Source organism: Vitis vinifera, chromosome 14, assembly GCF_030704535.1.
Source record: "Vitis vinifera cultivar Pinot Noir 40024 chromosome 14, ASM3070453v1".
Taxonomy (NCBI): domain Eukaryota; kingdom Viridiplantae; phylum Streptophyta; class Magnoliopsida; order Vitales; family Vitaceae; genus Vitis; species Vitis vinifera.
In genome coordinates, this window is record NC_081818.1 from 24,077,661 (window position 1) to 24,090,000 (window position 12,340).

General features: G+C 37.4%; 1 protein-coding gene across 2 annotated transcripts in view; it reads left to right on the plus strand.

Annotated features, from left to right (window-relative positions):
- The window catches only part of LOC100254959 (uncharacterized), a 44,578-nt gene that overhangs the window by 8,936 nt on the left and 23,302 nt on the right, over positions 1–12,340 (plus strand). For both annotated transcript variants that reach the window (XM_010662324.3, XM_002276836.5), the window contains exons 9-11: positions 9,177–9,282; positions 10,560–10,686; positions 11,678–11,793. In XM_010662324.3, coding sequence (XP_010660626.1) covers positions 9,177–9,282; positions 10,560–10,686; positions 11,678–11,793 — 349 coding nt within the window. The remainder of the gene's footprint in view (positions 1–9,176; positions 9,283–10,559; positions 10,687–11,677; positions 11,794–12,340) is intronic.

Sequence of the window (12,340 nt, forward strand, 5' to 3'; positions counted from 1 at the left end):
TGAGTTATTCTCTATTTTCCAGAAATTTTATACTGAAATCCAAACCCAGTTCAATATTTCTATTCGTGTGTTACGCAGTGACAATGCCAGGGAATATTTTTCAGCCCAATTTACTTCGTTTATGTCTCATCATGGGATTCTTCATCAGTCTTCTTGTGCTCATACTCCTCAACAAAATGGGGTAGCTGAACGCAAGAATCGACATCTTGTTGAGACAGCTCGTACTCTCCTCCTCCATAATCATGTTCCTTTTCGTTTTTGGGGGGACGCTGTTCTTACCGCTTGTTATTTGATTAATCGTATGCCCTCCTCTGTCTTACACGATCAGATTCCTCACTCCCTTCTTTTCCCTGACCAACCACTTTATTTCCTTCCTCCTCGTGTCTTTGGTTGTACTTGCTTTATTCATATTCTCACTCCTGGACAGGACAAGCTTTCCGCCAAAGCCATGAAGTGCCTCTTCTTGGGATATTCCAGACTTCAGAAGGGTTATCGTTGTTATTCCCTTGAAACTCATCGGTACTTTATCTCCGCTGATGTCACCTTCTTTGAGGACTCACCATTCTTTTCCACCACTTCTGAGTCTCTTCCTGTTTCTGAAGTCTTGCCCATTCCCATTGTCTCCCCACCTGATGCTATGCCCCCTCGACCACTTCAGGTTTATCATCGTCGCCCTCGTGTCGTTGCTCCTCTCCCTTTTCCTGAGGCACCCGCTGACTCACTTCCTATCCCTTCGGCTTCACCTGCCCCGGCTCTGCCTTCTCCTAATGACTTACCCATTGCTGTTCGGAAAGGTACTCGCTCTACTCGTAATCCTCATCCTATTTACAATTTTTTGAGTTATCATCGATTATCTTCACCCTATTCTGCTTTTGTTTCTGCTATATCCTCTGTTTCTCTTCCAAAGAGCACCCATGAAGCTCTTTCCCATCCAGGCTGGCGACAGGCAATGGTGGATGAAATGGCTGCTCTGCACTCTAATGGCACTTGGGATCTTGTTGTTTTACCCTTTGGTAAATCTACAGTTGGTTGTCGTTGGGTCTATGCAGTTAAGGTTGGTCCTGATGGTCAGGTTGATCGCCTTAAGGCCCGCTTAGTTGCTAAAGGCTATACTCAAGTTTATGGTTCTGATTATGGTGACACATTCTCCCCTGTTGCCAAGATTGCTTCTGTCCGCTTGCTTCTGTCCATGGCTGCTATGTGTTCTTGGCCTCTTTATCAGTTGGATATTAAAAATGCCTTCCTTCATGGTGATCTTGCTGAGGAAGTTTATATGGAGCAACCTCCTGGTTTTGTTGCTCAGGGGGAGTCTGGTTTAGTGTGCAGGTTACGCCGCTCTCTATATGGCTTGAAACAATCTCCTCGAGCATGGTTTAGCCGTTTTAGTTCTGTTGTTCAAGAGTTTGGCATGCTTCGCAGTACAGCAGACCATTCAGTTTTTTATCATCATAACTTCTTGGGGCAGTGTATTTATCTGGTTGTTTATGTGGACGACATCGTCATTACAGGCAGTGATCAGGATGGTATTCAGAAACTAAAGCAACATCTTTTTACCCACTTTCAGACCAAAGACTTGGGGAAACTCAAGTATTTCTTGGGAATTGAGATAGCTCAATCCAGTTCTGGTGTGGTCCTTTCCCAAAGGAAGTATGCTTTAGACATCCTGGAAGAAACCGGTATGTTAGACTGTAAACCGGTAGACACACCTATGGATCCGAATGTCAAACTTGTACCAGGACAGGGGGAGCCTTTAGGAGACCCCGGGAGATATCGACGGCTCGTAGATAAATTGAACTATCTCACCATTACTCGTCCAGACATTTCTTTTCCTGTGAGTGTTGTTAGTCAATTCCTACAGTCACCATGTGATAGCCATTGGGATGCCGTAATCCGTATTCTTCGATATATCAAAAGTACACCAGGCCAAGGTGTATTGTACGAGAACAGAGGTCATACTCAAGTTGTTGGTTACACAGATGCAGATTGGGCTGGCTCACCCACAGATAGACGTTCCACTTCAGGGTACTGTGTTTTTATTGGAGGTAATCTAATATCTTGGAAGAGTAAGAAACAAGATGTAGTGGCCAGATCTAGCGCTGAAGCCGAGTATCGAGCTATGGCTTTGGCAACATGTGAACTCATATGGTTGAGACATCTTCTTCAGGAGTTGAGATTTGGAAAGGATGAACAGATGAAACTCATCTGTGATAACCAGGCCGCATTACATATTGCATCCAATCCAGTCTTTCATGAAAGGACCAAGCATATTGAAGTTGACTGTCATTTCATTAGAGAGAAGATCGCATCAGGATGTGTTGCTACAAGTTTTGTCAATTCAAATGATCAACTAGCAGACATCTTCACTAAATCTCTCAGAGGTCCTAGGATTAAATATATTTGTAACAAGCTTGGTGCATATGACGTATATGCTCCAGCTTGAGGGGGAGTGTTGAGTATAATGTATGTATAGTATACTATCTTTCCTTGTTAATATAGGTCACATGTATGGTAGTTAGGACTCCTAGCCTTGTATATATATATCTCTCAATTGTAAGTAGAGATTACAATGAATGTGAATAAGGTTTTTCTCCTTTCTCTCTCTCTCTCTCAACAGCTTCCAAGTTGTTTGCTTTAATACAATTATTCAGCAATCAAGTGGCACTTTAGGAAGAAATGAATTGAGGAGATAGTTATAGAAATAGCAAACAATCTTTTTGTCCCCAACACTGTATCAGACTTTTGGTTTAGGGGGATGTCATAAGTTCAAACCTCACCAATGTTCATCCTCCCGATTTTTTAAGTCTGCGTGTAACACTAGTGAAGCTAGTATAGGGTCAAAGAGGGCCCTTTGGCCCCAACACCCAAATGCCCCTCGCCCTTCACCCTCCACCCTCCACCCTAGTTTTACTTATTATAAGAAAGAACATCTATAAAAATTTTATTTGTTGAGTTCTTTGAATAAAAATTGTGATTGATATTTTTTAAATCTTTGAAAATTTTCTTCCTATTCTATTATTTTAAATTATTGAAATTAACAAACTTATATTTATAGTTTTTGTTGTTGAAATTAATGAACTTAATTTTTAAATAAAAATTTTAACTAATATTTTTGAAGCTCTTTGAATATTTTTTTTTAGTTTGTTTAATTACTAACAATGATAAGAGTTATAATTTTTATTATTTAAATTGATGGATTTTTTAATAAAAAATTTTGTTGTTGATTTATCTTTTGGCATTACTGAAATTATAAGACTTATGTTTCTAATTTTATTATGACATGATTTTTGATAAAACTTAAAATTCATTTTAGTTATTATTTATTTATTTTTTCTTATTTTTAATTTATATATGACATAGATAACTTATATAAATTATCTATGTAGATAGCAATTTGCTTATCGTTTTCACCAATATCTTGACATAATAATTATATCATAGATAATGTATGTACTTAATATGTTTAAGTTTTGATAACCATATTAAAATGGTTGACTGATTGATGATGAGATCTTAATTTGAAAATTTATAAAATATGATAATTGTTTAAATTTTGTATAATTTTTAATTTAAATTTTTTGTTTAATTAAATATCATTGTTCAAGTTGTCCCTGTTGGATTTAGTTTTTAGCTCCACCACTAAAGTGCACCTTTAATACCTAATAGTTTTAGATTTTAGGTCACATTGACAGCTTAATACGTAAGAAGTTCTCTACTTTTCTTCTTTATCATTATTGCATATTTTGGACATTTGGGAGGCCTATTTCTGTGAAGTCAACTGGCTATTATCCATGTCTCAATCATATTATATCATTTAAAGTTACATAATCATAGCATGTTATATATATACAGTTTGCTGTGTATAAATCATGATGTCGTTTTCTTTTTCTTTGAAAAGCACTGAACTGAAGAAAAGTGTGAAAATTTGTGGAAATCTGGTATAATTTTGAATGATGATTTGTAGGATATTAGGGAAAGATTGAGGCCCCAATTGTGGGTAATTTGTGTAATTTTAATTTTTTTCCATGTTTGTATTTTTTCCTTTTTTTTGTTTGTTCTCTGTGTATTTGTTAAATAGGGATCCGTTTATGTAAAAAATATAGTTTTGAATGAATTTTAAAAGGATTCTCAGTTTCTACATGGTATTAGAGCTGTGTTTTGCTTTAAAACCCTAATCAGTCCATGGATGCCCAAAACGGAAACAACCATGAGTCTAGTCAGTCGGTAACCCATGAAAGAGTGTCGGAGATACACTCCTCAATGGGCCCCTTTGGTGCATTCGACAACTCCCCACTCCATCTTACCATTGAAAAATTGAACGATAAGAATTATAGAGAGTAGGCGTAAGCAATTAAGCTCGTTATTGACGGAAAGTGAAAGTTAAGGCTTCTTACCGGCGAGACTCGGCGACCACCTTCGACTGATGTAGCAGCATCCCAGCAATGGCGGTCCGAAAACTCCTTTATCACCTCATACTTGATTAACTCCATGAAGCTAGCCATTGGCAAGACTTACATGTTCCTCCCGAAGGCAAAAGATGTGTGGGATGCGATATGGGAAACGTATTCCGAAGCCGAGAATGCTTCCCAAATATTTGAAATCAAGATGCGGCTTTGGCAGATGAAGCAAGGAGATCGGGAAGTCACAGAATACTACACCGAGATGTTGGGTTTGTGGCAAGATCTTGATCTCAACTACGAAGAGGAGTGGGAGTGCACGAGTGATAGTGTGCGCTTCAAGAAGAAGATGGAGAACAAGAGGGTCTTCGAGTTCCTAACGGGGCTAAACCGCGAGCTTGACGACGTTAGGAGTAGGGTTCTTAGTCGCCGGTCGTTGCCATCCATCCGAGAGGTCTTCTTTGAGGTGCGGTGAGAGGAAAACAAAAGGAGAGTGATGCTAGATCTCTCATTTGGGCCTGAGGCTTCAGCCCTTTTAACCCGTGGGCCTCATGGGCCTCATGTTGCTGCTGGACGTGGGCCTCATGCTGTTGGATCTAGTGGGCCAAGCCTAAGACAGTCCAAGAGGACTTATTGTGAGCATTGTAAGAAGTTGGGCCACACTAAAGACATTTGCTAGACTTTACATGGCAAGCCCATAGATTGGAAGCCCAGACAGTCCAATAAAGCCCATAGTCATCAGGCCTCCACCGAAACCCAGGTAGACAAAACACCCACAGAAATTTTTCAGTCAACTTCTAGTGTGGGGTTTAATTCCGACTAGCTTGCAAAATTATATGAGTTTTTTTTTCTAATTTCCAAGCCTTTGGTCAGTCTTCTACCACTTTATCCTCTGGTTCTTTGGCCCAAAAAGGTACCTTTTTTACAACACTTAGCACCATGTCTCAGATTACTCCCTGGATTATTGACTCTGGTGCATATGATCATATGACTGATGCTCATCATTTATTTTCTACATATTCTCCTTGTGCCGGTAATTTAAAAGTAAAAATTGCAGATGGTACTTTATCACCATTTGCTAGCAAAGGGAGTATTCGTATTTCTGAGTCTAGTACTCTCAATCCTGTCCTACATGTACCTAATTTATCTTGCAATTTGTTGTTTATTAGCCAGTTAACCAAAAAGTCTAATTGCTCAGCTAAATTCCTACCATCTTATTATATTTTTCAGGACCTATCGTTGGGGAAGACGATTGGCAGTGCTAAGGAACATGAGGGTCTATATTACTTCGATGAAACTGATTTGCTTGGACAGTGTCCTCTTATTGTTTGTAATTCTGCATCTTATCCTAAGGACAGTGAACTTTTGTTATGGCACAAAATGATGGGTCATCCTAGTTTTCAGTACTTAAAACATTTATTCTCTTCACTATGTTCAAATAAAACTTTATTGGATTTTCAGTGTGAACTGTGTGAACTTGCCAAACATCATCGGGCGTCTTTTCCTAAATCTAAGTATAAACCATCCATACCATTTACTCTAATTCATAGTGACCTATGGGGACCCTCATGTACCCCTAATAGGACCCATAAAAAATGGTTTATTACTTTTATTGATGATCATACTTGCCTGTGTTGGGTATATTTGTTGACTGATAAAATCGAGGTTCGATCAGTCTTCATGAACTTTCACTCTATGATACAAACTCAGTTTCACACCAAAATTCAAATTCTTCGTACTGATAATGGTACTAAGTATTTCAATCACTCCTTGTGCACTTATCTTTAAGAAAATGGTATTATACATCAAAGTTCTTGTGTTGACACCCCTCAGCAAAACGGGGTTGCAGAATGGAAAAATAGACATATTCTTGAAGTTTCTCGTGCTTTGCTGTTTACATCTCACATGCCCTCACAATTTTGGGGTGACTCCATTTTGACAGTCACATATCTTATTAACCGAATGCCTAGTCGGGTCCTATCTTTTGTCACACCCTTCCAAAAATTCCAAGAGTTTTTTCCTTATTCTAGACTCGATGCACATCTTCCACTTCGTGTCTTTGGGTCCATTGTGTTTGTCCACACTCACGGACCTAAGCAGAACAAATTTGATCCCAGAGCGCTTAAATGTGTCTTTCTTGGCTACTCTTCCGCACAAAAAAGGGCTACAAATGCTATGACCCAATTTCACAGAAGCTATATGTTAGCTTAAATGTCACATTTTTTTAGCATACTCTCTACTACTCGCTTCAGGGGGAGTCTATGAGTGAAACTAGACCACCCTTAACCTTTGACTATCTCGATGTTGCTGTGTTTGAATCTACTCCGTGCCTTATATCTACCCCTTCGCCTAATACAGAAGAACACTTAAACTCAGGGGGAGATACGGAATTACAGATAAATAGGGAAACACTATTCTACTCAAGGAGGCCAAAATCGAAGTTCAATGAGACACTCATCTCTGAAGCACTAAAAGAGTCAGAACCGGTGATAGTTCCAACCCCTCGGGAGTATGGCTCCAATTCTGATCAGGTAACAGATGACTTACCCATTGCTCTTAGGAAACAACCTCGTTCATGTACTCTTCATCCTATCTCGAAATTTGTGTCTGATAATGCTCTTTTTGCAAAGTGTCGTGCTTTTACAACTAACCTTGATAGTATCCAGATTCCTAAAAACATTCAAGAAGCCTTGGAGATGCTAGAATGGAAAGAGGCAGTGATAGAAGAAATAAGGGCATTGGAAAAAAATGAGACTTGGGAAGTGATGAATTTGCCAAGAGGGAAGAAACCAGTGGGTTGTAAATGGGTATTCACAGTGAAATATAAGATGGATGGCACAGTAGAACGATACAAAGCCCGCTTGGTTGCAAAGGGGTTCACTCAGACCTATGACATCGACTATACCGAGACATTTGCACCAGTAGCAAAATTGAACACTATACGAGTTCTTTTATCCTTGGTAGCAAACCTCGACTGGCCACTCCTTCAGTTTGATATCAAGAATGCCTTTCTGAATGGTGAACTGGAAAAAGAAGTGTTTATGATGCTACCACCGGGGTTCTGTAAGGAAGAAAAAGAAACCAGGGTATGCAAATTGAAGAAATCTCTTTATGGTCTCAAGCAATCACCCAGAACATGGTTTGATAGATTTGCAAAAGCGATTAAGAACCAAGGATACCAATAGGGACAGTCGGATCATACTATGTTCTTCAAATAGTCCAACAATGGAAGGACGACCATTCTAATCGTGTATGTTGATGACATCATTCTCACTGGAGATGACACAGGAGAAGTGGAAAGGTTGAAGAAGGAAATTAGTATTTCCCAAAGAAAGTATGTACTTGACTTGTTGATTGAAACTGACATGTTGGGATGCAAGCCAAACAATACACCTATCAAGGCAAGAAACAGGATGGAAAGCGACAGAAAACCCGTGGATAGAGAGAGATATCAACGACTAGTAGGTAGACTGATCTACCTTTCTCACACTAGACCTGACATTGCTTTCGCCGTAAGCGTGGTTAGCCAGTACATGCATTCACCAAAGGAAAGTCACCTGGAAGCAGTGTATAAGATTCTTAGATACCTAAAGGGTTCTCCAGGGAGAGGACTATTCTTTAAGAAGAGTGATAGTAAGAAGGTAGAGATCTATACATATGCAAATTGGGCGGGATCAGTAGATGACAGAAGGTCTACTACAGGCTACTGCACCTATGTCTGGGGGAATTTAGTAACATGGAGAAGTAAGAAGCAGAGTGTAGTAGCCAAAAGCAATGTCGAAGCTGAATTCAGAGCAGTTGCATAAGGTATGTGTGAAGGACTATGGTTGCAAAAACTGTTGAAAGAACTACGCATTACAATAAAGCTCCCCATTAAACTCTATTGTGACAACAAAGCTGCTATTAGTATTTCTCATAATCCTGTTCAGCATGACAAGACCAAACATATAGAAGTGGACAGACACTTTATAAAGGAAAAAATTGAGAAAGGGATTATTTGCATGACTTATATCCCTACAAGGGAACAATTGGCTGATATTTTCACCAAGGGGTTACAGAAATCAAGCTTTGAAGATTTTATTTGCAAGTTGGACATGATTAATATCTATGATCCAACTTGAGGGAGAGTGTGGAAATCCGGTGTAATTTTGAATGATCATTTGTAGGATATTAGGGAAAGATTGAGGCCCCAATTGTGAGTAATTTGTGTAATTTTAATTTTTTCCATGTTTGTATTTTTTCCTTTTTTTGTTTGCTCTTTGTGTATTTGTTAAATAGGGATCCGTTTGTGTAAAAAATATAGTTTTGAATGAATTTTAAAAGGATTCTCAGTTTCTACAAAATTATTATTTCTCTAGTTATTTTTCCTAGACAGCTTGCATGATCCCTGCACAGTTGTAGCCATGTTTCATATTTTGAAATGTGGATCTCATGGTAGATAAAATGCCTATGCGAGATGCACTTCATAATGAGTGCGATTCTGGTACCTCAAATGAATTATCTAGGATTTTTTTTAGCAAGGGAATGATTTTGTGTATTCACCTTGTTAGGCAATTGAACTCTAATTTGAATCGTACTAGATCAGTTTTGGACTTTGTTGCTGATTAGGGTGAAGGCTGAGATGTATTGCTGAGGGTGCAATGCTGCTTCTTTTTGGTTGTTCTGTTTTTCTCTCTTCATCTTAAAATTTGTTTTGTATACTTTGCTCATACTTAGGTTACACACATTTCAATTTATTTATCTTATCAAAAAGCATGGATTTGACATTCTCACTGATCTCAGAGTCCAAATGGTGTCTGGAACATTTTTGGTGGCAAACTTGCATGGGGACCTGAAGCAATTGTTTGTGATGATCCGAATTTCCAGGGACGTGGAAATCCTTCAAGTGGTATGGAAGTTTAATATACAGAAAAGTAATGTGGTTTAATGCGAATCTTGTTATCTCAAAATGAACCTTCCAATCCCCACCCTAGGCAGGGACCATAGGACCATTTCCTCAAACTACTTGTGTTTCCCTCTAGTATGTATTTAAAGAGATTTGGTATGGCCCTTGTTATCTCTAAATAGACCTTTGACCCAAAATACTCATATCTCTAATTAGAATTTTTGAGGGAAAAAAAAACTTAGGCCATGTTTGGTTCCTGGAAAGTACTAAGGAAAGAAAAAAAATGTTAAAGAAAATGGTTTTCTCATGTTTGGTTTCACCATGGAAAATATAAAAGAAAATCAAATATAATTAAAATTAGCTAGAAATTTATACATTTTAAAATTATTTAATATTTATATAATGAAGGAAAATAAGTTAAATGAATTTGAAGAAACATATAAAAATAATTCGTTGATTTTGAATGTAGTTTTTATTTTCCTTTGCCTTTTCTTTTCTTCCACTTTTCCTCTCTAATTTCTTTCCCTCAAATTTTCTGGGAACCAAACATAGCCTTAGGTCCAATTCATCAAAATTCTTCTTCATTTCAACTCTCTCTAAGAGATCAATACAATACAACCAGTTTGTGAAAATTGGAAAAAAGAAAAAAAAATCTCAAGTTACAAAAATTGCAGCTAACATAGTAATTCTTGAATAATTAAGATATGGATCTGTTGGCTTGAAATAACTTGCACTGTTTTGTCACCTCATAGAGTTATAGGTGTATACTGGTTACTTTAAGTACGAAAAAATGGTATGACTGCTGAAAAACCATTCCATCCCATAAAGTAGTCCTGTTCATGTACTTTTTATTTGTAACATTTGGTTCAAAGTAAAAAATGATATACATGTATGTATTTTACTTTTTTCTTCTTGTTGATTTTTACTCTTGCTCTAAAAGTTGCATGTTTTCCTTTAGACTTAGAAATCAAAATTTTCTTCTAGTCATGATTTCCCTAGGCTCTTTTTATATCTATCATAGCTTTCTAAGTCTTTGTCTAAAGACATGTTGCACTCTAAGCACTCTCTAGTTGTAACTTTGCATTTCTTTTTGTATATTATGCGCAACAATTTGCTAGCATCCAGAAAACCATCTAAACTTTTCCATTATCTTATGTCATTTTGTGAAGGAGATGACAAAATATTTACCTTCCATGGGATCTGAGGACATGATTGCATGGAAGCTGCTAACCAAGCAAATAGGTAACACTGACCTCTTATCTGATTTTAATGCTGTGTAGGTGATATATTCCATGCAGCACCAAATATTGATCATTCACAGGATTTTGTACGGAGAGATATAAAGGAGTGGTTAAACTGGCTCCGAAATGATATTGGTTTTGATGGGTGGCGCCTTGACTTTGTGAGGTGAAGGTGTTCTTTCTATTTGCTTTTCCCTTTCAATTATTCCTTTACCTGATACTAGTAAACTTAATTTTCTTTCCTTCCATTTTGAATTCTGAAGGAGTTGAGAATATCCCAAAGGAACAGAAATCTGCTTCTGTCTGGATTGGAGTGACCTCCTTCATCCTGGTGGTACTGCAATATATGGTTTAGAGGATAGGATTGTATTTCCTGATTTAAGGATATTTAGTAATCAAAGCATATTCCTTGATAAGGAGTGGGCTAAGTGCAAGCATTTAATCCTTCAACTCCTTTGGGATCCAATTTATATAAATAAATCTGCAGTATGCTGTTGTGGCTTTTGGGGTGAAGCTATGGGATCAAGGCACTGGAGCTGCTCAACCTCTAAATGCCATGCTACAAATTTTTTATATATGTTTGTATTTATTGACACAAATGCTGTTTGAGTAGGTTTTTGAAGTTCTTTATACCCTTCCATTTTTGTATTGGAAGGTTTTGGATGTGCATCCATATCAAACAAAATTCCCATATCCATATATATATACTCTGAGGGCTCAAGAGACAATTTTAATAAATGGATGATAGTAAATTTAGAGGAATCGGAAAGAGAAAATTGTTTTTTATAGATAAATTTTTGTCCCCATTAGGATTTGAACCTCAAACCTCCCACAAACCTTTCCCAACACTTTACCACTTGTGCCAGTCCTCAAGGGCTAGAGGTATCTGAAAGGGAAATATGAAAGAATCAAAGCACATTAAAAAGCAGAATTACACATTTATAAAAGATCTCTTTATCAAACTAGTGGATTTGGTGTATAATTGATCTCATAACTTAGATGTATAAGATGTCCAACTGGAGGCTGACTTAAGGCATCAAAGCAGGTGCATTACTTTTTGGACCTAGCTAAGCCTTTTTATGTCTTCCCACTTTCAAAATGCCTATTTCTGTTTGTTCATGGCAGGAAATTAACAGTTGCTTGTTTGTTTCTCACAGAGGCTTCTCAGGTACATATGTGAAAGAATATATAGAAGTTTCAAATCCTGCATTTGCTATTGGAGAATATTGGGATAGTTTGGCTTATGAAGGCGGTGATTTGTGTTACAACCAAGGTGACCACTTATGGCATGTGGTTCTATAAGTAACCTACAATTCCATCTTTTTTGAATGCCTAGACGGTGAAATCAAACTCTAATTCTTGCTCCATGTACATTTTTTGATCCTTCTCACTTAACAATAAAGTATCCACAGCTGCCCCTTCAAATTTCTATGTTGCTAGTTCAGCTTTGGAAAATATGTTTCTAAATTTTTAGCAATGAGAAAAAATAATGAAATTTTTGAAAATAACTAATTTATGTGTGACACGAAATATGGGATGAAAAATAATAAGTTCTATCTATTAGATTGACTATACACACAGTTTATATAGGAGATTACAAGATAAAAAATAGGAAACAAGAGACATAATAAGAAACTAACTTATTCCTAAATCAGAAAACTATCTAACTGAATCCCTCAATTTAAGGGATTTTAAAATAATTCTCCTATTCTATTTACAACTCAATTACAACCTATTTACAGCTCGACACTCTCCCTCAAGCTGAGGAATAGATGTCTTCCATTCTTAACTTGAATACAAGATCGTGAAACATTGAACTG